The sequence below is a fragment of the Hemitrygon akajei genome, chromosome 27 (assembly GCF_048418815.1).
Source record: "Hemitrygon akajei chromosome 27, sHemAka1.3, whole genome shotgun sequence".
Lineage (NCBI taxonomy): Eukaryota > Metazoa > Chordata > Chondrichthyes > Myliobatiformes > Dasyatidae > Hemitrygon > Hemitrygon akajei.
This window is the reverse complement of record NC_133150.1, coordinates 19,995,406-20,019,132: the sequence shown is the minus strand read 5'-3', so window position 1 is coordinate 20,019,132 and position 23,727 is coordinate 19,995,406. Positions and strand designations below refer to the sequence as shown.

Here is a 23,727-nt window from a genome sequence, read left to right as displayed (position 1 = left end):
CAGCTGCAGTGCAGTGCGATAAATATAAGAAAATGTGCTATAGGTTACAATAAGAAATATATACATTTCAACCCAGGGGAAATGATCCAGGATGAACTGCAAGCTTGGATTTCAAGCTAGCTTGTTCAGAGATGATGGAAGGATATTATTCTGGAAAGGAATAGAGTTCTGTGTCCAGTGATGTGTCCAGCTACCAAGAATGGAATTGTGGACAGCATAAAGGACAATGTAAGTGGAATATAGATCACTTACAGATATCAGCAGAGAACTGTCAAGTGCGAGGTGTTGCACTTTGGGAGGTCAAATGACAGGACAAATGATAGAGTTCAAAGGAAAATTTATTATCAGAGTACATTCATGTCACTACGTACAACCCTGAGATTATTTTTCCTGCCGGCTTACCCAGCAAATCTATAGAAAAGTAACTGTAAACAGGATCATCGGAAGAGCCGAATTCACTACCTTTTGTATGATTTTCTGCTCAAAACCATTGGTGTTCCCATACCAGGCCGTAATGCAGCCAGTGAATACATGTTCCACTATACGTATATAGAAGTTTATCAAGATTTCTGGTGACATCCCAAATCTCCATGTACTCTTAAGGAAGTAGAGGCATTGTTGTGCTTTCTTTGCAATTACATTTATATGATGGGTCCAGGACAGATCCTTTGAGCTAGTGACACAGCAGTGAACTCTCTGCAACTTCTTAACTTGAAGAGCACCATCTGTACGGATTTGAAATAACATCTCCATCTCACTGACAGTCAACACTGGCATACCTCAGGGATGTGTGCTTAGCCCACTGCTCTACTCTCTCTACACCCATGAATGCATGGTTAGACATAGTTCAAATACCATACCATCTATAAATTTGCTAACGATGCAACGATAGTTGGCAGAATTTCAGATGATGACGAGGGCATACAGGAGCGGGATATACCAGCTAGTTGTGTGGTGTCACAGCAAAAACCTTGCACTCAGTGTCAGTAAGACCAAAGAACAGATTGTGGAATTCAGGAAGGATAAGATGAGGGAACACAAACCAATCCTTATAGAGAGATCAGAAGTGGAGAGAGTGAGCAGTTTTAAGTTCCTGGATGTCAATATCTCTGCGGACCTAACCTTGACCCAACATATCAATGCAGCCATAAAGAAGGCAAGGGAACAACTATATTTCATTTGGAGTCTGAGGAGATTTGGTATGTCACCAAAAGCATTCGCAAATTTCTACTGATGTACTGTGGGGAGCATTCTAACTGGCTGCGTCACCATCTGGTATGGGAGTGTAGGGGGCTATTGCACTGGATCGAAGTAAGCTGCAGAGAGTTGTAAAATTAATCAGCTCCATCATGGGCACCAGCCTCCATAGTATCCAGGGCATCTTCAAGGAGCGGTGCCTCAAAAAAGTGGGGTCCATATGCGCATCACCTAGGACATGTCTTCCTCTCATTGTTACCATCAGGAGGTACAGGAGCCTGAAGCAACACACTGAATGATTGAGGAACTGCTTCTTCCCCTCTGCCATCTGATTTCTGAATGGACACTGAACACATGATCACTATCTCACTACGTTTTATTTCTATTGTTTGCACTACTGATTTAATTTAACTTTTAATATGTAATGGTTACTGTAATTCACTTTTGGTTCTCTTCGTTATTATGTATTGCACTGCACTGCTGCCACTAAGTTAACAAATTTACAACATATGCCAGTGATATTAAACTTGATTCTAGTTTGACTGCTGGCCTGAGCCAGGCGACTCTGAATCCCACTTGGAGTGTGTAAGAAAATGAAAGCTTATACAGTGATTGATTCAAGAAATAAAGTAGCTGCACTTTCATTGTTTCAGGATCTATAGTGTTCATTTTCTGATTTGTTTTCCCCTTAGCCTGCCTAGTTCGTTCATAAATCCCTTGGATCCGGAAGAAATTGCAACCAGCACATCATACTAGATCATTTCTAACTGTCTTACTGTTTGCCCCTTCAGCACTGTTAATGTCAGTCCACCTGGGACAACTTCCATAAAAGGAGCAGATCATCATTGAAATGAATGATAATGTAAATTATCAAAACTTTTTGACCTAGTATGAAATGTAAGAGCTTTAGCACCAGTGACATTGGTAAGGAAACTTGCAGAATATGAAGGCTTATCTACTATAATGAAATTGGCAATTTCTGAAGGGAAATTGTAGACATATTATTATCTGAGATCAATTTGAGGGGTGAGCAACCTTTTTTTGAAATGTTGGACACTTGGCAACATCAGAATGTTAAATAAATGCCTTCTGAAACTGTGGGTGAGCATTGATTCTGCTTGTTGGATTTTAAATAATCCATGTAATGATTATAATTAAGTAAGATAATGGCTAATAACTCATCCAACTTTTAACTTCAAAGGCCAAGAACTCTATTAAATCATTAGCAATTAACTGTTTAGAGACCCACAATGATTGCATGATAGGCATTGTGGTCAAGATGTCTGATAATTTTGTTTTTGTGCAGGATGTATTGTTTAATGACTAGTTTGTTATCTTAATCCTGTCAGTGACCCAAAATGATAACCCACAGAAAGTTGCCCTGTGCATTGATTTTTCTGCTTGTGGTTTTCAGTGTGGGTTTCTGTACCACACACATTCAGAATTAAAGGAACTCTTGACCATTTGAAGATCAAACAATGTTTGCATTTTATAATTGGTTTGAAGCAGGATTATTGTAATTTTCATTGAAATTTAAACTGAACCCACATGCAGTATGTTCAATGGTTGAAAGGTTTGAACTGAGTCATAGGAAAATTTGGAAGACTTTATCAAATAATGAATATAGGCCCAATGGTGACTCCTTACTGTAGAATTCAGTGATTCTTTTTTATTGTTGATGTCCAATATAATTTTATTTTCAAAGTTAACTTTCATTTTCAGCTCAGAATCGGGCCGTTTGGCCCTTATAGTCTCTGCCAGCCTGTCTGTGCCTAGTCCCATCTCCCTCACTTGGACATAGCCTTCCATAACTCTCATCCATGTACCTATGCAATCTTCTCTTAAATGTTACGGTGGAACTCTGTACCATCTGCCATTTCCACTGGCAGCTTATTCTTCCCACCACCCTCTGTGTGAACAAGCTCCCCCCTCAGATTCGCCTTAAGTATTTAACCTTTCGCCCTAAACCTATGACTTCTAGTTTAAGTCTCAACCAACTTGATGGGGGAGAAACATGCAAGTGTTCACCCTGTCTACTGGCCTCATAATTTTCTCTACCTCTATTAAGATCTCCCTTCATTCTCCTGCACTCCAGCCTTCCTCCAGAGGAAACTAATTTTCATCTTTACATTTAACAGTCTCTATTTTCTCCCGTCATAAATGTTCTAATTAAAATCTTTGTTTAGAAGCCTCTTTACTACCTTACTACATTCTATATCATGGCACTGTATTACTTTCAAACTTACTTGCTCAATTCTCCTCTCCATTTACTGCTGCTTGGTACCAGTGCCTTCCTATTATGTATTTGCATCAGCACCGATTTCCTAAACCACCAGCACATCTTTCCCACATTTTCAACATCTCCTGAAGACACAGCCATTTAACAGCAACTTCTTCTCTAGCCCATCACCCCTGCTAGGGCAAAGGCCACTGACAGATCCTTCCTCTCCCGGGGGGTGGGGTGTTTGGAGGTTTTGTTGGTGTTTCTGCGTAGCCCTGTGCTTGTACTGGATAGGCTTGCTCGCCCTGTGCCAATCATCCTCTTTTGGCAGCTGGTTTTGCGACCATCCGTGGCGGAGTTATCTTTCAACGACCAGGTTTATTACTGGGATCGCTACATTAAAGCTGCCATATAATTTTACGCTGTCTTTGTAGTGAATCTATGAAAAATGATTGCATGTTAACTCTATTTTCCATGGAATTCCAGAAAGCTGAACCTACAGGAACAAAAAAGCCCAGAGGTAGACCAAGCAAAAGGGTAAGGATTTTTAAAATGCAGGAGCACTCCTACGCTAACAGCATCTTTTTGTCTGTTTTTTAAAAAAATGTTTTAACTCACTTGGGTACTGTAGTTTTTTTAAAACATGTAAATTTGTGCTGTAACTCCAAAAACTTAATATTGCATGTAGAACAACTCTCACTACAGTCACCTGTCACACCAGAGCTGATTGTTTATGAATGAAGTTATTTATTTACATATCATGTTCTCTGCTTATCACATATCTGCCACTTAAGGAAAAAGTAAATGCAGATGTGAGAATGCTTTGCTTGATTTAACAGAGCGAAGTTCTACCACTGGCTGGCAATGAATAGTTGCTTAGTACTTCTGGCTCATCCTGTTTTTATCTTGCCTACTAATTAACTTGAATTTTCATCATCTTAAAAGTTCCTTTACTTTCTGAACTTGCTGATTACTTTTTTTGCTAAGAAATCATTGGATGGAACATTTGGTTCCATCATGGGCACAGTTTGGGTATAATGAATGTCGTTTCTGTTCCAAAATGGCATAAGTATGCATATACAAAGATAAATAAAAATAGACTGGAGGTGTTGAAGGGTAAGATAGAAAGAGCCACATATTTGCATTATCTGCAACTTGTAATTTAGAAGAGAAATCAGAGTTAAGTGGCATGGAAGAAGATTTATCAATGACAATTTCACCTTTCTGCGGCTTCAGCTTCACAATTGGCCATGGCTGCTCCAGTGTTGGCGAGTATAACGTCCTCCATAATGAGCGGATAGCTTCCATCTAAGTTAACTGCTTATCTTACCAACTGTAGCACTGCACTTTGTTCTCAAGTGTGTTCATTGGGTTTTATGCAGTATGGTTGACATACCTTTTTTAATAATGCTGTCATTCTGTGCAAAGTAATTTGTGGGTGGCTTTTCTTAGCATTATATTTGAGGTTGGGGGTAAAGCTATTTCAGTTGGTTCAATTTGACGTTAGAGAAATGTATAGAATATACATCCTGAAATTCTTTTTCTTTGCAAACATACATGAAAACAGAGGAGTGCCCCAAAGAATGAATGACAGTTAAATGTTAGAAGTCTGAAGCCCACCCCCAGCTCCCCCTCCCATGCATAAATAGAAGCAAAGTGATGACCCCCCCCACTAACAAAAAAGCATCGGCACCCCCTACCAAACACTCAAGCTGCAGCAAAGCATCAATAAAGTCACAGACTTTCTGTACCCTAAAGACTACTTGTTCACCCAGTAATTCGACATACCATGGGTTCTCCCTAATAAGGGAAAAAGAGGTGTCCTCGTTTCACAGCGAGAGGGGAGACATACAAAACAACTCGACGATTTGTGGTGTTAAATGTCTGTTGTGTTGCTTTTTCCAATCTCTGTGCCAAAGGTCTTGGGTCTCTGGTCACACAGCCAGCAGCGAGCTCACTGCTTACAGTCTTCTGTCTCCCACGACACACTGGTTTTCTGCGGTGGCACCGACCTCAAGTCTGCCTGCCCCCAGAGCCACGAAAATCCAGCACCTTGAAGGCGCACTGGTCTTCTAGGCCGTGTCCTTAGCATATTGAAAAGCGGCCAGTTGTGAGGCCCTGAGAGTGGGTCCCATTCCCGCAAAGAACCGAGTCAACCTGTAACAAAAGAACCCTGAAAAGGAAAAGAAAATTGATGTTAGCTTAAATGCTGATTAATGGAGGCTGTTGGTGGATAAACGATGGTGGTGCTGCTGTATTGAGTGTTGCAGGTAACGTTGATGTTGGGCTTTATAATTTGACAAAGTATTTTGGTTCTTCATCACATATCTTGAATTAGTGGGAAGATGATGAGGTCATCTTTCTGTCTCCTCCACCAAGACCTATAGAAAAACTTTGAAGTTCTAACCTTGTATTTCCTCTGTGAATTAAACTTTTTGTAGTGCTGAAAGCTTGAAGTTAGAAATGATAATGGAAGTGAAACTGATTTTATTGGTAAGTTGCTTTTGGGGATGAGTGGGTGGTGGAAGACACCTCTCCCTCATGAAGAACTGAATCGATGACATTACTGATCTCTGATCAGTTGTTAAACTTGCAACTGATTATCAGCACTTTCTTCCTTGTTTTAAGCAGTGGCTGCTTTACCAGGTGTAATGTTATAGCTATACCTTCACACTTTAACCACCCACCACTTATGCCGATATAAGTTGGATGAGGATAAATGCTTCGATGATATAATGAGAGAAATGTAAATGCATGTTTAATTACTGAATGGATGGTAATGCATCATGGAAAATTAACACCCCCAAATATTTTAAAATAAATGTTTCATAGCCTACTTCTGTGTTCGGCTGCTAACTAAACACTTTGGTGCAGATCAAATTTGTAATCAGAAGATCTGCCACTCATTCTGGTGGGTGGAGCAGTAACCTCTGACTTGTATATTGCATGAGGTAATTGTTGAAGTGGCTGAATTTTTTAATGGCTTATGTAGGCTCAAAACAAAAATCTTTACAGTTGAGAATAAACCATACATAGAGTAGGATGGTGAATCCTGTGATCTATGGTGCAAAGCTTCAGCAATGACGTGTCACGAAACTTTGATATTTAGCTAATCTACTTACTTCCCTGATTACCCATTTATTGAAATTGTATAATGCTTTAAATATAACAACTGTTCATGTTGTTTTAAAGATATTTTAAAATTATTGTTTATAAGCAAAAGCATTTAGAAACCCAATCTATTTAAATAAACTCAAGCATTTAAAAACTGTTTAGTACTACCTATGCTTAACTTTTCAGTTAAGCGTGGGAACTACCATTGAAATTAATGAAAAATTTTCTGTGCCTAATTCGGCCTTGTTTCTGAATGTTGGATGTCTCAGCATCTGTTATTAAGCCCCTCATTTTTGCATCATATCCTGTTCTGCCATGCAACAATATATATCTTTCCCCAAAGACGGATGTTATTTGTAATGGTTTATTATTCCCTCAATCCTCCATTCCACATGTAATCCTCTTGCAGATCAACGAGCCTCTAGACCTTTGAAGTCAGAGCCAGCAGTTTCAGTCAGGTATATATTGAATGGCTACAACTCACCTGGCATCTCTTGGAAAGACTCAGATTTGGCCATTATCTCATTTTGTGGAAGGTCGCTCAAACTCTGAGGCTTTGAGGATCTCTTCCAGCATCTAACTAGTAGGCTTGGTGTAGCACCTGGTTTCTTCAGGTGCTCCGGTTTCCTCCCACGGTTCAAAGATGTACTGTTTGGAAAGTGAATTGGTCATTGTAAATTGTCCTGTGACTAGGCTAGAGTTAAATTGAGGGTTGCTGGGTGGTGCAGCTTTGAAGAGCCAGAAGGGCCTATTCTGCACTGTATCTCAATAAATAAGTAAGTGCTATGAAAATGGAAGAGCTTGATTTGGTTGCCTTAGAGGCAATAGGACAACTTATCATGAATATGTTTGATATCCTGTGTTCCAGTGTTTTCTCTATGGAATTAAGTTTATTGTTACCTGTAGTTCCATCTCCCACAATTTCTTCTATTGCCTCTGGGGGGGGGGGGGGGGGGGAGTCAATGCTGTTGATGTTGAAATCCCCACGGGCCAGTTAAGAAGTTAACAAATGACAGAATGGATGTAAGAAATAGAGGAGCTGAGGGTTAAGATATAAGACACATTAGCCTTGTAGTTCAATGACCTAATACTCTGATAGAAATAAAAATTGTTTTTCTCTGAATGAAATATCTACCATTTCCCTTCTGTTTTGTGTCATTCTGGATATTTGACTGGGCATTTCCTGCCATGAATCATACTTGCCTAGTGTTACATTTATGGTATTGGACATAACAATGATGTTAATTGTGCAATGCTTTTTTTCCTAGTATTGATGGATAAATTCCAATGACAGTGTATGAGCCCTGGAGGAAGAATCAGGATGTTCATTGTCTTACAGCAGATTTCAGATTAATTTATTCATCACATGTATATCAAAACATACAGTGAAACGTGTTCTTTGCGTTAAGAACCAACACAAGCTTAAGATATACTAGGAGCAGTTCGCAAGTGTCACTGATGCCAACGTAGCATGCCCATGATGTTTAACAGGAAAACAGCAAAACATGCCCCTCTCCTTCCGCTGTCCACCCATCCACTCATTAACGGACAGTCTTCCAACCTCAGGACAGTTTGACTTCAGACCTGTAGCCTCCATTGGACTCGCAGACATAAGGCCTCCAAATTCACGGACTCACAGAACAGTCCTGTATCTCGGCTCCGGGGCTTCAGGTCGACCTGTGAACGTTGACCTTTGGTATCCACTCCAGGACGCGCTGATGGTGGGAGCTGAACTCCAGCGGTGTGGACTCGTGTACCTAGAAGGTCGCCAACCCTCATGCCTCCTGCCCACACAGATCTCAGTGAACTTGGGGGTGGGGGTTGGGTGGAGACCTGCCCTTGACTGGAAGCAGCATTGTTTGAAAGCAATCTCCTCCCTCAAATGCATCTTCTGAATTCTGTTGGCTAGAAGACTTGGATGTAGAAGACAGGATGATACAAGGACCAGAGCAAAGAGTATTATAATTTCTTCTGTCAGAGTCTATAGGGACCATTGTTTTTACCTTCTCTTTTTGAGACTCATTGTCTTGAGACGATAAAATAAAGGTGGTTGTCACGCTGACTGCAAACTCTGTGACTGTAACTCAGCTTGTGCCCATTTCTGGGTCTGGGTCAGGGTCATTGAATCATTCTGAGTATCTGTCGCTTGTGTCTGCCAGTTCTCGTAGTTTGCTATTCCCCATATATTCCTTCAGAAGAAATGAGACAGGATGGGAAGGAGGCTTTCGTGCAAGTTCAGATGGTAGGCAATGCTCATTTATTGTTTTGGTGTGCACTGTAGTACCCCAAAATACCTTTATCAATCACAAGGGTTTCCACATTAAGGCTTGTGATTAACAATGCAAGAAACAATATGGTTAATGCCTGTGGAATCCTGAGGGAGGACAGAAATAGTCCTCTACTGGATGAACATTGATACAACCAAGTGTCATGATTTGGAGTCTGCAAAGGAGGCATAAATTCTCCTTGCTCACAATGTCAATAGTGCACCTTCTGCATCACTTCCTCCCTTACTGGCTGATTGGCGGAATGCAAAGATTGGGAATAAAGGGAACCTTTTCTGTTTGGCTGCCAGTGACTAGTGGTCGGTGTTCAATATTTTGCATGTTGTATGTTAATGATCTGGATGACAAAATTGATCGCTACGTGGCCTATGTTTGTGGATGTTACAAAGATAAATAGAGGAGTACAGAGTCTATAGAAGGATTTCAACAGATTGGGACAATGGGCAAATAAGTGGCAGATGGAATACAGTGTAAGGAAGTGTATGGTTATGCACTTTGACAGAAGGAATAAAGACATAACCTTCGATGTTCTAAGTGGGGAGCAAATTCAAAATTTGTAAGTGCAAAGTGAATGGGAGACCAAGTACAGAGTTCCCTAGGAGGGTAACTTGCAGGTTAAGTCAGTGTAAGGAAGGCAAATTTAATTTAGCCTTCATTTCCAGAGGACCAGATTATAAAAGCAAGGACTACATAAGGCATTGGTCAGACCACATATGGGGTATTGTAAGTAGTTTTGGGCTTCATATCTAAGAAGTGATGTGCTGGTATAGGAGAGGGTCCAGATGAAGTTTACAAGGTTATGCCACCTGATCCTGGGAACGAAGGGTTAATATATGAGGAGTGATGGCTTGATGGCTTCAATAGGTTCAGTAGAAATGTATACAATATACAAACTTCTCAGGCTTGCTGAACTTTAGAAGATTGAAGGGGGATCTCATTGAAACCTAACGAATATTGAAAGGCCTAGATAGAGTGGATGTGGAGGGAGTGTTTCCAGTATTGGGAGATTCTGGGATCAGAGGCCTCAGACTCAGAATGTAAGGACATCCCTTTAGAACAGAGGTAAAGGGGAATTTCTTTAGCCAATGGGTGGTAGATCTGTTAAATTCATTGCTGAAGAAGGCTGTGAGGACCAAGTCTTTGGGTATATTTAAGGCAGAAGTTGATAGGTTTATGATTAGTAATTATGTCAAAGCTTGTGGAGAGAAGGCAGGAAAACGGGCCCGAGAGTGAAATCTAATCAGCTATGATGAAATGGCAAAACAGACTCGATGGACTGAATGGCCGAATTCTGCTGTTGTGTCATATGGTCTTATTGGAGTGGCCTGTGTAAAAGATTCTGCAGATAGACTTACCACTTTTCATGAAGGGATCTAACACAGTAAGGAAGGGAGTAAAAGGGTAGGGCTATAAGTCATGGAGACCTGATACCTGAATAGCCAACATTTCCGTTAAGGACTATGCAAGTTATAAACACATTCTATGGACATTTCTCTGCAGATGAATGAGCTTCCATAACAATCAAATTTTAAAGTCCAACATGTATGCACACGTTTGCTCTTATGAAGGGCAGAATTCATTTCCTCTACCTAATAATTTTTAGTAATTGTTTGTATTAGTCTTGTGTGGTTTTTGATGCTGTTCATTACAATATTGCGGAGGTGTGTTTACTGTATTTTCTGATTTGTGGACAGAATCGACTTCTGGACTTCTGTATAACTGGAACCTGTTTATTGCATGAGAAAAGCTCTGCATCTCAGTAAAACATTGTAGAGGCAAAGAGTAGATTAAAATGACCTTTCATCCACCAGAGCTCTTACTTTTATAAATCTTGTGAGCTCTGGATATTATTTTTATATTGATTCATATCTCAGATAAGGTGTTGCCTCCTGCCAAATACAGCTGAAGCCAGCCTTCCGACCACACAGTTCAATGGAAATTTTATTAGGCAATGCCACCTGGCGGAAAATATGCGTTTGGGAGGGAACAAAATATACCTACATTGTATTAATGTCATTAAAGTTTGTATTCCTTAGGTACATTTTTAAAATGGTCAGTGACAGCTGGAGCACTGTTAAGACACTTCTATTTGAGAGCAAGTGATCTTTTAGGCCACTATTTGATGGCTTTATACATAGTTTATTAATTTGTAAATTTTCTCCCTTAAGTGGAAACCTTTAATCATGTTCTCACTATTAATATTCAGGTTCTCAGGATTCAGTCTATTTTAGGTATTTATCGGTTATGTATTAACAAAACCCGTGTCTCTTTCTTCCCAATACCACACAAGTAGGAGAGGACATTGATGGTGATGGTGTTGAGGGAGGTAGAGTTGGGAAACTAGCATGTGTGAAAGTATCAAAAGGTGAAACATGGTCTCTTCCCATTGCACTTGTCCTTTCTTGCTTTAGAATTACCACAGGACAAATTATTATTGTACTTGAATATAGTTGCTACTGTCTAGATGATAGGAGATGGAAGCTCCAAGTGATGAATGCCCCTTCTTGAACTTTTTGTGGGCCTGGTACAGTAGGTTTCACCTATGGTTTGAAATAAAAACACTGCTGCTAGTCTGGGCAGTTTGTCTCTAAATGCAGTAGGCTTTGCAAAATGGATGTCAATGGGTTAACTGAAGTGTGGTAAAGTTCCTGCTAGTGTCAAGAAAGGCCCCCTGTAGAGTTACAGTAGCTGACAAATCTAACTTGCCAGTCTCCCAAATGTTTGTTCACATGTAAGGATTCATGTTGGGCACTTATAGCTTGGAGGGGATCTGCATATTATTAATGTGCGACAAGAGGCATGTGTATTTCAAACTAGTTCATCAATTTTGAAATGTATAACTTGAAAATTTCATCAGTACAGTTATACTGCCAAAACAGAGCATCTAGGACCTGTATTTCCCATATCATATGATGCAAGCTGAGAGAAAATCCAGAGCTTAGATGACTAGCAGTGTGAACTTACAGGTCATTGTTGCATTGGTTGTGTCCTAAGCATTTTTATAAAATATATTCTACAGTATAGTAAGGATCGTTTTCCTATTGTTAGAATTGGAATTTTGATTGCTGCTGTTCACTTTCTCATCAGGGATATTGGATTTTTGAGCTGGTAGTCAACATAGTGATGTGAGTCTGATCCTAATCAGAATTTCTTCCTGTTTCCTGTGCGAGTCAGCCTTTAGTCATAAGGGTTCCCATTTCCTCAAACTCACCACAAAATAAATAGGGTGTCTTACTCACACTGAAGCATGGGCGGTGATCCAGAGGTCCTTTGCTAGCTATTTATTGGTATTTTCATTTCTTATACTTGGCACAGAATATATATCCTTTTCTTAATTTGTTTTGATTAAAAGAAAAAATCCTTTGCAAAAATGACATGATACATATCTTCTCCCTTCTTGTGAATACTGTGTGTGTGTCTATATGTATATAGACACACACAAAAGGTAAAAGTTATATGAAGCAATAAATAACAGCTTTTATTATTTAAAAAATATATTTGGAGGAAACTCTTTTGCTTTCGTGCCAACTCAGAGAACTTGCAAAAGCTGAGTGCAATGGGACATGAACTTCTTATAAGTAAAGCCACATGTGAATCCTTTGTGACACCATTAGTATTAGAGGTAAAGCATACAAAAGTGGATTTATTTTTGAAATAGTAAATTAAGGAATGACTCAACTGAATATTAATACGGAACAAGGTAAGTACATTTCCTAGAGGAACCTGGATACACTAACCCAATAAATGAACTGAAAACTCTCAGTCATTCTGCTCAAATGGCATGGATTCTATGATAAATGATTGGAGTAGCAGCATTTTGTTATTGCAGCTTCTACATTTCTGGTGTTGCACTAACACAGCAACCTTTTCTGCCGTATGTCCTGTCTTTTCTTCTGCCTTTCTTTTTCTCTGCAAACCTACACACCATCAAGCCTGACGAATCCTTCAGCACTTAATTTTTCTGCTAACTTCCTAACATTAACACCTTGATGGATTATCCCTCAGCTTCTCTCTGTTCTGTTCTTGCCATTAATCTGTCTTCTGGTGTCGGTAGGCAGAGTTTTTTTTTGTATGCAATTCATTTTACTTGAACATCACTTACTGTATGTAAGCTGTATTTTTAAAGCATTTCCTGCGCGGGATAATCTGGATTTCAACTTGAACTACAAAGTGAAAAGACATCTATCTCCATTCTCACTTTATTTGCTCTTGAAGCAGCAATATTTATGAATCTTAAGTTTTGATAATATGTAAAGATTTAATAGATATATATAGAAGGAAGTATCGTTTGTCGTTATTAAGATGTTGCGCATAAATTTACTCTTGTCTACATGGCATAGTTGTGTGTTGCTTGTGTGTATCATCTTGGTTGACAATGATTACGAGAATAATTAATATTATTAATATATTCAGGCACCCGACAATTCTATATTGAATTTAATACAAATTTTACTTGGCTCTCTGCAGTTTCACAAGTAAGATCTTAGTAAAAACCCTGAAGGAAGCTTCTGTCTCAGGTGATTTTTAAAAAAGGTATTTAACTCACAACATAGTTTTGTACATCTGCACTGCGAGGACAGTATAGTGAAAAGATAACTCGTCCTCAAAGGAATGCTGTTCATTACAATGTCACCTTCCGATCAGAGCAACGTCGATCACTGAAACCTGGAAGTTAGGTCAAATGTGGCGCATTGAGCGTGTCATCGCGATGCTCGAACGAATCAACAATTGGCATTGCTGCAGTATGAGCTTGTGCCAAAGCTGAAGTGGCAGGAATAAGAGCAGCTTGTGCTAAACGCGAAGTTGAGATGCAAATAGGGAACAGCTCATATAGACACGGAGAGAGCATATGTAGAAGCCGCATTAAGGAAAAGCATGAAACAGACTGCTTACCAGAAGCAAAGGTGTATGAAGCAGCAGCTGACTTAAACAGTGGTCGGTCTACAACCAGGATCAGTCATGTTTTGCCATCACAACAGTCAGTGCAGCTTCCTAAAGAATATGTCCAAACACATTTTGGTTATTAAAAGACGTGCTCAAAGCTGTCCACACCATGAACCCTACATGCCTTTCACCTGACGGATGGAAAGTGCACAAGGAGCCAAATGGATTCGACCACAGAACCACTCACCTTGAAGTCCGGTGTGGATGCCACTGGGCCACCAGCAAGCAAATGAAAGAGCCAGTGAAAAATGAGAGCAAGTGTAGCTGAGTGCAAAGGGTGGAAAAACATACCGTTTGCTTAAAACTTAAACTGCTCCAACGATACCAGCCGAAATGAGCTTTGTGATATCGGGAACGTAATACAGGAACATTTAAAACCAAAGCTATTGTTGATTGCAGAACACATTATGTTTCATAAGTGGAATCAAAAGGAAAGGGAGACAATTTCAGCTTACGTGGCTGAATTGAAGAAATTGTCCTAGCATTGTCAGTTCAGTGATGGGTTTAATGATGCACTGAAAGTTTGTGGAGTCTTCTAAGAAAGTATTCAGAAATGCCTCCTAACTGAAGCACAGCTCACATTTAAAAGAGCAGTTGAAATTGCTGTATCAATGGAACCGGCTGCCAGAGACGCAAATGAGTTGCAGTCAAGAATGAAAATGAGTGTGAACAAAATTGCAATGTCCAAACAGAAACATGTCTGGCTGAACAAATTGTTACTGTTGTGACAGAGGCTCACATACTCTGGACTAATGCAGGTTAAAGCGAAAACGTGAAGAAAATGCAACAAAGTAGGACACACAAAGAGCATGTCAGGCAGACAGAAGTAAATGGACTACACAGGGTATAGAAAAAGCTAAAAAGTCAAGTTGCATTTTCAGAAGAGCACTAATCTGCATGCTGTTGATGAAAAATCTGATAATGATAAGAATCAACAATTGACATAGCTGTGGGACCAGCTAGCCTTGAGATTTACAATGTGAAATTAAAAGTCTCCCTACTGCAGCTGAGTCGATCCAAAAGGGAAACCAGAAAAGAAGCCCCACACTGCCATGGCAACCTAAAATGACTGACTGGAATGCGCAGCAGAAATTCCAGTTACCCCATTTTTATCAGCACTGGAATGAACTTGCCCTTAATGGGGGGGGGGGAGGTGCCTTATGTGGGGAATAAGAGTGTTGTATCATCCAAACTGAGAGCTGAATGTTGGTGAAGCTACATGCCGGTCATCTAGGCGTGGTCAAGATGAAAGCACTGGCTCGAAGCTGTGGTTGTCTGCGATAAATTGGCAGATTGAGCAGCTTGCCACGCACTGTTCGGGATGCTAACACATCCAGATGATGCCTAGAGCAGCACCTCTCCATCCCCGGGAATGGCCTGCATTGTCCTGGCAGAGGATTCATGTGGATTTCACGCAGCTACAAAGTGGCCAGAAGTATTCTCCGTAGCTTCCACCACAGCCTTGCACGCTGTTGATGTGGTGTGAAGCCTCTTCCCGGGACTGGTGGTCCAGAATACTTGGTGACAATGGACACAGCTAGCTGTGGAACAGTTTCAGTCATTCTGGAAAATAGATGGAATAAGATCTATCTGCGCTGAATTACCCAGCGAAAGATGGCCTGCCCAGAGTCTAAAGAGCAAGCTGCAAGCAATGTCGGCCACACACACTGCACTCAGCCAGAAACTTGCCAGCTTACTCTTTGCATATCATAATGTAGCATACTCCAGAACCAGCAGCTCGCCAGTTATCCCCTGCGCTCACGCTTGGAGCTCCTCGAACTCGGTCTCAGGAGGAATATGCGGGACGAATGGTTGAGACAAACTGAGGACTCCTCACATAAAAAGGTTTGATGTTTCACTCCTGGACAAGCAGTCCTGGGGAGTGACTAGAGAGAGGATCGGAAGTGGGTGTTTGCCAAAGATCAAGGACAGAAGTGGACCACTCTTGTACACAGTAGAGATTGCGTCCAATGTCATTTGGAGATGATACTTTGATCAGTTGAGGAGAGCAGAGTCAATTATTAAGAAAGGTGTCCGGAGCTGTCAGAACCACTTCTTGCAGTCCCAGACTCAACTCCTGCAGTCACCATGAGGAGGCCCCAGAACCTGAAATTGTTTCACAGCCACACGTCTCACCTGCCAGGCAGAGTGACCCCCCCCCCCCCCACCCCCTTGTTGGGAAAGACATTATTCCACAAGAGTTAGAAACCCTCCGGCTTGCTGAAACCTTTAGACCTGAATGGGACAATGTAAATATGTGTATATAAAAGACTAGAGAGCAATATGTTACATATTTGAGTTGAGATGCATTCTATATTGAGTTGTGAGTCTTAAGTTTTGTTAATATCAGTAAACATTTAGTAGATGTATTTTGAAGGAAGTATCACTTGTCATTATTAAGATATTGCTCCACGAGTTTACTCTTGTCTATACAGCATAGTAAAGGAGTGTTGCATGTGTGTCTTAGCTTGGTTAACACCAATTGCAGGAATAATCGATAGTATATTCAGATCTGCAACAATTCTGTTTTGAAATTAATTTTACTGAACTTTCTGCAGTTTCGCAAGTAAGATATCATTAAAAATCCTGAAGGAAGTTTCCTTCTTGGGTGTTTCGAGAAGGTTCTTAGCTCATTGTACATCCACATTGCGAAGGCAGTAGAGTCTAATAGGAACAGTGAAGCGTATCAGCACTTGATAGCAAGCAGCAATCCCAATTGTGCTGTTCCGTTTTGTCCTATCTCCAAACTGGTGCGCCTTCTGGGACCAAATCTTGCCGACCTCCACCACATTTCATTCACTGCTCCCATCTAGTGAACCAAACAGAGAATCACTGGTCAGCTCTGCATTTGGCTCCAGATTACACGTTCCTGGCACCCAGTACGCGGTGAAAATAAGTAAATTTATTATGTTCGTAGTCTTCCGCTGCTGTAGCCCATCCAGTTCAAGATTTGATGTGTTACGTGTAAAAAAGATGCTGTTCTGCACGCCACTGTTGTAACATGTGGTTATTTGAGTTACTGTCGCCTTCCTGTCAGCTTGAATCTGTGGCCATTCTCTGACTTCTCTCATTAACAAGGCGTTTTCACCCACAGAACTGCAGCTCACTGGATGCTTTTTGTTTTTTGCACCACTTGCTGTAAACTCAAGAGACTGTCGTGCGAAAAAATCCCCAGGAGATTAGCAATTTCTGAGAATTTGAAACCACTGCATCTGGCACCAACAATCATTTCACTTAGATCACATTTCTTCACCACTTTGATGTTTGGTCTGAACAGCAACTTTACCCCTTGACCATGTCTGCATGCTTGAATGCATTGAGCTGCAGCCACATGATTGGCTGATCAGGTATTTGCATTAACAAGCAGGTGTATAGGTGTACCTAATGAAGTGACCACTGGGTATAGTTACAGTACATAGATTACATAAAACCTGTCTCTGACATGTCTCCGAAACTTTCCTTCACTTACTGCCCTGGTGATTGGTCATCTTTGTCCCTCGCGGTCTTATACACCTCTGTTAAGTCACCTTTCATCCTCCATCGTTCTAGAGAGAAAAGCCTTCGCTCATGCAACCTTTCCTCGTTGGGACCAGCATCTTGGTCAGACTCCATTTAGAGCTTTTTACCCGCTTTAAAGCTTTTCCTCATCCTTCCTTTAATGAGGTGACCAGAACTGAACACAATACTCAGCGTTCTAACCAGTTGGCAAGATTGCACCAATGACTAACGGTAACATGTTGCAGATAGCTCACAAAACAACTAGATACTCTTCTTCTATATATATACGGAACTGTGCAAAAGTCTTAGAGATATTTATATAGCTAGGGTACTTTAAGACTTTTACACAGTACTGTATTTGTCAGTGTGGAGCAGGGAACGAGTTTGTAAATCTGGCGGGAGCAAGGTACGTTGGGAATGGGGAAGGTGGAGCATTGTGGGAGGGATGTGAGACAGGTGAGAGAGAAGGCGTGCCACGGAAGGGAGGGGTGGGGGTTGGTGTGGATGCAGACGCTCCGGGCCATGGGCCATCAGGCAAGGTGATTTGCTTCCAAGCAATTGGATTATTTGATCTCTCTGCTGCTTCCTTCTCCCTTCCCCTTTTCCCAAACGTAATTCTCCTCTCCCTGCCCCCATCCCACTTCCAGTCTACAATAGAGACCCATAGCAGAATCAGGTTTATCATCACTCACAAATTTATTTTTATTTTGTGACAGCAGTACAGTACAATACATAAAATGACTTCAGTACGGTGCAAAAGTCTTAGCCACCCTAGCATTGTACATGTGCCAAATACCGTTACACTGTCCTGTACTTCTGAACTATGAATGATTGCAGCCTGCAGTTTCGGCTTTGAGGATTTATTTTTCAGCCGACTAAATGATCTGTGATTTTGTGATGATCCAGGGGATTTGGCAAGGGCAAGAGGGAAGAGTGCAGGTATGTCATTGGTGCATATGCCTGTGTCGATTCCTGGTGGTGGAACATAAACCTGTGGTCAGCTCCCTTACTTTGTGCTGATTAAAGTGTGAGTAGGATTAAAATCGTTGAGGACGAGAGCAGCAAATAAACGGGTATTCAGTGCCATCTGCCTGCATTTGGCTGATCTCCCTCTCCTCATGATGCTGCCTTCAGGTGGTGGGGGGGGGGGTACGGGAGTGTTGGGTCCCATGTTGACATGTTTGGGAGGAGTTGTTGCCCTGTAGCCATTGGCTCCTGGACAGGCTTGCCTCAGCGCTGAATGGATTCACTTTTGGGGACTCTGCAGTTAATGTTCTGTGTCTTATTTGTGTGCTTTTTTATTGTTTGCAAGATTTGTTCTTTTTTTGTCCCCACACTTTGGGTCTGATGGCCTTTGTTGTATAGAGTTTTTAAAATGGGTTCTATTGTGTTTCTTCGTTTTGTGGCTGTCTGCAAGAAGAGGAATCTCAAGGTTGTACACAGTATACGTACTTTGATTGTAAATGTACTTCAAGTTTTTACAGAGTTACAGCATTGCTCTCGCTGCTCTTGAACTCAGTCCCTGACTAATGAAGGCATATTCATCCCATAAATTTGTGCGGTAGCTCTGAGAGATCCAAGAACAAGATCCTTCTGTTCCTCCACACTGCTAATAATCTACCGTTATCCTCATACTCTTCCCTCTGTTCCTCCACACTGCTAATAATCGACCATTATCCTCGTGCTTTTCCTTCTGTTCCTCCACACTGCTAATAATCGACCATTATCCTCGTACTCTTCCTTCTGTTCCTCCACACTGCTAATAATCGACCATTATCCTCGTACTCTTCCTTCTGTTCCTCCACACTGCTAATAATCGACCATTATCCTCGTACTCTTCCTTCTGTTCCTCCACACTGCTAATAATCGACCATTATCCTCGTACTCTTCCTTCTGTTCCTCCACACTGCTAATAATCGACCATTATCCTCGTACTCTTCCTTCTGTTCCTCCACACTGCTAATAATCGACCATTATCCTCGTACTCTTCCTTCTGTTCCTCCACACTGCTAATAATCGACCATTATCCTCGTACTCTTCCTTCTGTTCCTCCACACTGCTAATAATCGACCGTTATCCTCGTACTCTTCCTTCTGTTCCTCCACACTGCTAATAATCGACCGTTATCCTCGTACTCTTCCTTCTGTTCCTCCACACTGCTAATAATCGACCGTTATCCTCGTACTCTTCCTTCTGTTCCTCCACACTGCTAATAATCGACCGTTATCCTCGTACTCTTCCTTCTGTTCCTCCACACTGCTAATAATCGACCATTATCCTCGTACTCTTCCTTCTGTTCCTCCACACTGCTAATAATCGACCATTATCCTCGTACTCTTCCTTCTGTTCCTCCACACTGCTAATAATCTACCATTATCCTTGTACTCTTCCTTCTGTTCGACCATCCAAAGTGTACCACTTCACCTTTTTCCTGATCGAACTCCATATGCCACTTCTCTTCCCGGCTCTGTGTCTGTCTATATACCGAGCTTTCCTTGGCTGGTTGTAGCTTTATAAAACTCCTTGAATTTCATGAAACTTTCGTCGGCTGTGGTTTATCTTTATAAAATATTTATTTGGTGACAGAGTACTCTGTACAGTTCTGTTTGCCACAGTAAAAATAGGACGTGATGTTACTAGAGAGAGCAGGCCTCTTCTGGTAAGATGGTGATGCATTGGCTTCTACAGGTCTAACCAAAGTTGTTACTGTCCGAACTGAAAGATAAGATTGGTAGCTCGAGTTGGCTGCTTGTTCGAAGGGTTGTTCGCCGAGGGTGGAGGTTAGGTCGCAAACATTTCATCACCATTTGAGATGACATCATCAGTGCGCAACTGAGTGTTGTTTCTGCCAGTTGCTCACATTTATGTTTGTCAATCTTGTTGTTCTGATTGGTTGGCTGTCATGCCGGCCGCTTGTCTCCGCAGGATCTCGTCCAACTGGATAGCTGAGTGATCTCCACTAGCCCGTATCCCTGGTTTTCTGTTGTCGTGAGTGTTAATTCCTTGGGTGTCCATGGTTCACCGCTTGGCCCTGATCCCACAGACACATAGGTTCGTAAATTGCATCCAGTTCAATATGATTCTTAATAGCCTTCAGTTGAGAACCAATCTTCAAAGGATTTTCTTGATTTCTTGGTTTGTGCAACTGCCAAGATTTTTATAGTTTCCAGAGGAACTTGTGTCCTCCTTGTTCTTTATGAACTGCGATGAGTGACAGAGGATCGTGTCTTCATACGGCTAGTCTCTTGGATGGTTCGCCCCCTGTTTGTCCCAAATAGTGTTTGGGGCAATCTCCACACTGGATTTGGTATACTACGTTTGTTCTGTCCGTGTGGGCTGTTGGATCTTTGGGTTTTGAGATGAGCGTTCTGATGATGGTGCTGGGTTCGTGTGCTACCGTTATTCCATGTCGTTGGGGCAGTCTTGTAGGACTGCAGGACTACGCCATCAGCAAGTTGCTCACAAGCGGAGAAACTGAAGGAGATGGACTTGGTGTGGACCATGTTGCTGCTACCTGCTACAGAGAGGCGTTGGAGTCACTGCACAAAGGTGGTGTGCAGTTGGACAGCGAGTGATTCTCTCGGACGCTTTTCTTGTGATTGCAAGGCCCTGTTGGACATTGATGATGTGAAATACCGCAAGTGCAGTTAACTGACTTATTGGCAAACAATGGTGAAGTTGCGTGGCCTGAGTCATGAGCACTAGGCTTCAAGCCATGGCGTTGCCTGTTTGCACTGTCCAGGAGAGAGGTGTTGGGGTCAGTACTGGAGGTGTCGGTGCTGCGCTGTAGTGTTCACCTGCCATGAGATCAGTTGTTTCACGTTCGACTGCAGACTGCTGCGGCATTCGTAGACTCAGAGACTTGAACTATTTCTTTTGTTTGACTATTTTACAGCTTCCTTATATGTGCTGTGTGTGACTGACTGTTGGTATTGTGTTTTGTAGCTTGGCCCCGGAGTAATGCTGTTTCATTTGGCTATATTCATGGGTATTCATGTATGGTCAAATGACAGTTAAACCTAATTAAACTTACTCGGATAGGGGTTTCATTTTGGAGGAGAGACTGAAAAGTGGGTTTGCGTTCCTTGGAATGGAGAAGGCTGAAAGGGAAGCTGGTGCATGTACACAAAATTGGGAGGGGTGTATATAGTGGGAAACTTCTCTGCATAGCAGAGATCTCCATAACAAGAGGGTAACGCAAAAAAGTGCTGGATGAACTCAGCAGGTAAGGCAGCATCCGTGGAGGGGTAAAAAAGCTGTCACTGTTAAGGCTGAGATCCTTCATCAGGACTGGACGAGAGAATGAACCAGAACTGTGCTTGTGTCCCCTTGCTTTCTAGTCCTGATTAAGGGGCTCGGCCCATAATGTTGCCTGTTTATTTCCCTCTATGGATGCCGCGCGTGTGTTACTGTTCAAGATTTCCCATATCTATAATTTCTCTTGTGTCTATAACAAGAAGGAATAGTTTTAGAGTTAAGAGGTGGGAAGATTTGAGGGGAGCTGAGGAAGAATTTTTATGGTCCACAACGTGGCTGGAATTGAATCCTCAATGATTGGCATAGACCAGCTGGGCTGAAAGGCCATTTCTGTGCATCTTGTTTTGTGAAACTTGGAAGTAAAATTATAAACAGCTCTGTTGAAATAAAAATATTCTCAGGGGTTCAATTTTTTTCCCCCTCAGCTGTCCAGACTTACAGGCATGTACATCCTCACCCTGTGGAGTATTATCAGGGTCAATAATCCAAGAAGGCAAAGTGGTCTTAATCAGTGCACATTTGTTTGTTCAGTGTATTGTTTTCCTTGTGGAATCATGCATTGTTTGATTAAGTCATCACTAATCAGACTTGGTATATTCAATGAATTTCTGGATAATGACCCACTATCAAATTGTTTTAATTTCTGCAGAAAACAGAAATGTCTCAATCATACCAAACAATGGATCATAAATCTATTATGTAAAACTTGCCCTTCAAATGAGCAATGCCTATTAGGAGGTTAATATTTTGCTGTAATTCTGGCTGAGGAGACATTAGAGATTTGATGCAACCTGGTGCCTTGACTGAAAACAAAACAAAACTTTGCCTTTCAAGTTTCTACTTCTGTGCTTGCTGCCTTTATTGCTCAAGTGTGTGAGTGCCATTACTCGAAGCAGACAACTGTCACAGCCTTTAATGGAAACTACAATTGCTGCTCGAGGACAGTGTAATTGCTGTAAGATTCTATACTGCTGAGTGTAAGCCAAAAGCAACCTTGTTTTCAATAGTAATTTTTATATAATGTTTCTCTGCTTAAGGAAAACCATTTGACCCCTCTTGCAAACAAAATTGTTTTAATTGTCAGTTATTTGCATACACTATATTACAGTGCAAGCTTGATTAGAGAGCAGTGCTCCAATACAGTGCTTAATTGAGTTTCTCTTTCTATGGATATAGAAGGATATTTTCTCCATCACTTGTATTTTATACTGAGATTACACACAACACACACACCCTCTCTACTGTAGGGTGGTAGACATTTTTTATATTACTATAATCTCACATGAAGTTACCTGCAAAAGTAAACATAGGCACTTTGTTTCACCATATCCATGTCCATGTACCTGTCTATCATGTCAAAGCACTGGAGGAACTTAGCAGGTCAGGCAGCATCTTTGGAAAGGAATGGAGTTGACTTTTTGGGCCAAGACCCTTCCCGAAATTCTGACTCTTTATTCCTTTCCATAGATGCTACCTGATCTGTTGATTTCCACCAGCATTTCAGGTGTGTTGCTCTGGATTTCCACCATTTGCTGGATCTCTTGTGTCTGTCATGTCAGACAAGACTTAAAATCAGAGAAAAATTTTTTAATGAGTGAAGCAAGATTTCAGTTTTACATAAATGGTGAGGTAAGAAAATATAAATTTATAATAGCTTGTCACTGAATGAAACCACAATTTTTGGTGGTAAATTGCAAGGAGCACCTGTTCAGGTTCAGTCAATAATTTCCCAGTGAGTTACCTGGGAGTGTAGTTTCTATAAAATTATCCTTTTATTCAATGATGTTTTTATTAAACAACAGTAATGAGTTACTTAATAAAACAAAGGGCGTGTATTTAAGCAGCAGGGTTTCAATTTTGTGTTCAGTTTCAATGTACTTGAGTCCCTTGGGAATTACTTTAAATGTACATTCAGAATATATAAATTATTGAATATAACTCTAGGAGTGAGCAAAGCACTCCAAATGAGAGAGATTTTGGTCTGTAGAAATGAACAGAAATATGTGCAAATACTCAGTTAAATTCCTAATTCTCGTGGGAAGCTGGATTGCATGCATCTTATACTCGATTACTCACTATTTTCATATTTTATGATATTTCCTTTGTTGTCAAAATGACTTTGCAATGTTCGTAATAGTCACAAGGTTTTCAAATTATAGGACCATTTTATACATTATTTGTTATTTGAAAATACATTGATCTGGTTTGTTG

At 41.1% G+C, this 23,727-nt stretch overlaps 1 protein-coding gene across 6 annotated transcripts in view; it reads left to right on the top strand.

Annotated features, from left to right (window-relative positions):
* Positions 1-23,727, top strand: part of LOC140717162 (high mobility group protein HMG-I/HMG-Y-like) — a 72,933-nt gene that overhangs the window by 32,551 nt on the left and 16,655 nt on the right. For 5 of the 6 annotated variants that reach the window (XM_073030451.1, XM_073030450.1, XM_073030449.1 and 2 more), the window contains exon 5: positions 3,905-3,955. The exons of the other annotated variant lie outside the window; for it this stretch is intronic. In XM_073030451.1, coding sequence (XP_072886552.1) covers positions 3,905-3,955 — 51 coding nt within the window. The remainder of the gene's footprint in view (positions 1-3,904; positions 3,956-23,727) is intronic. 6 annotated transcript variants of the gene reach the window in all.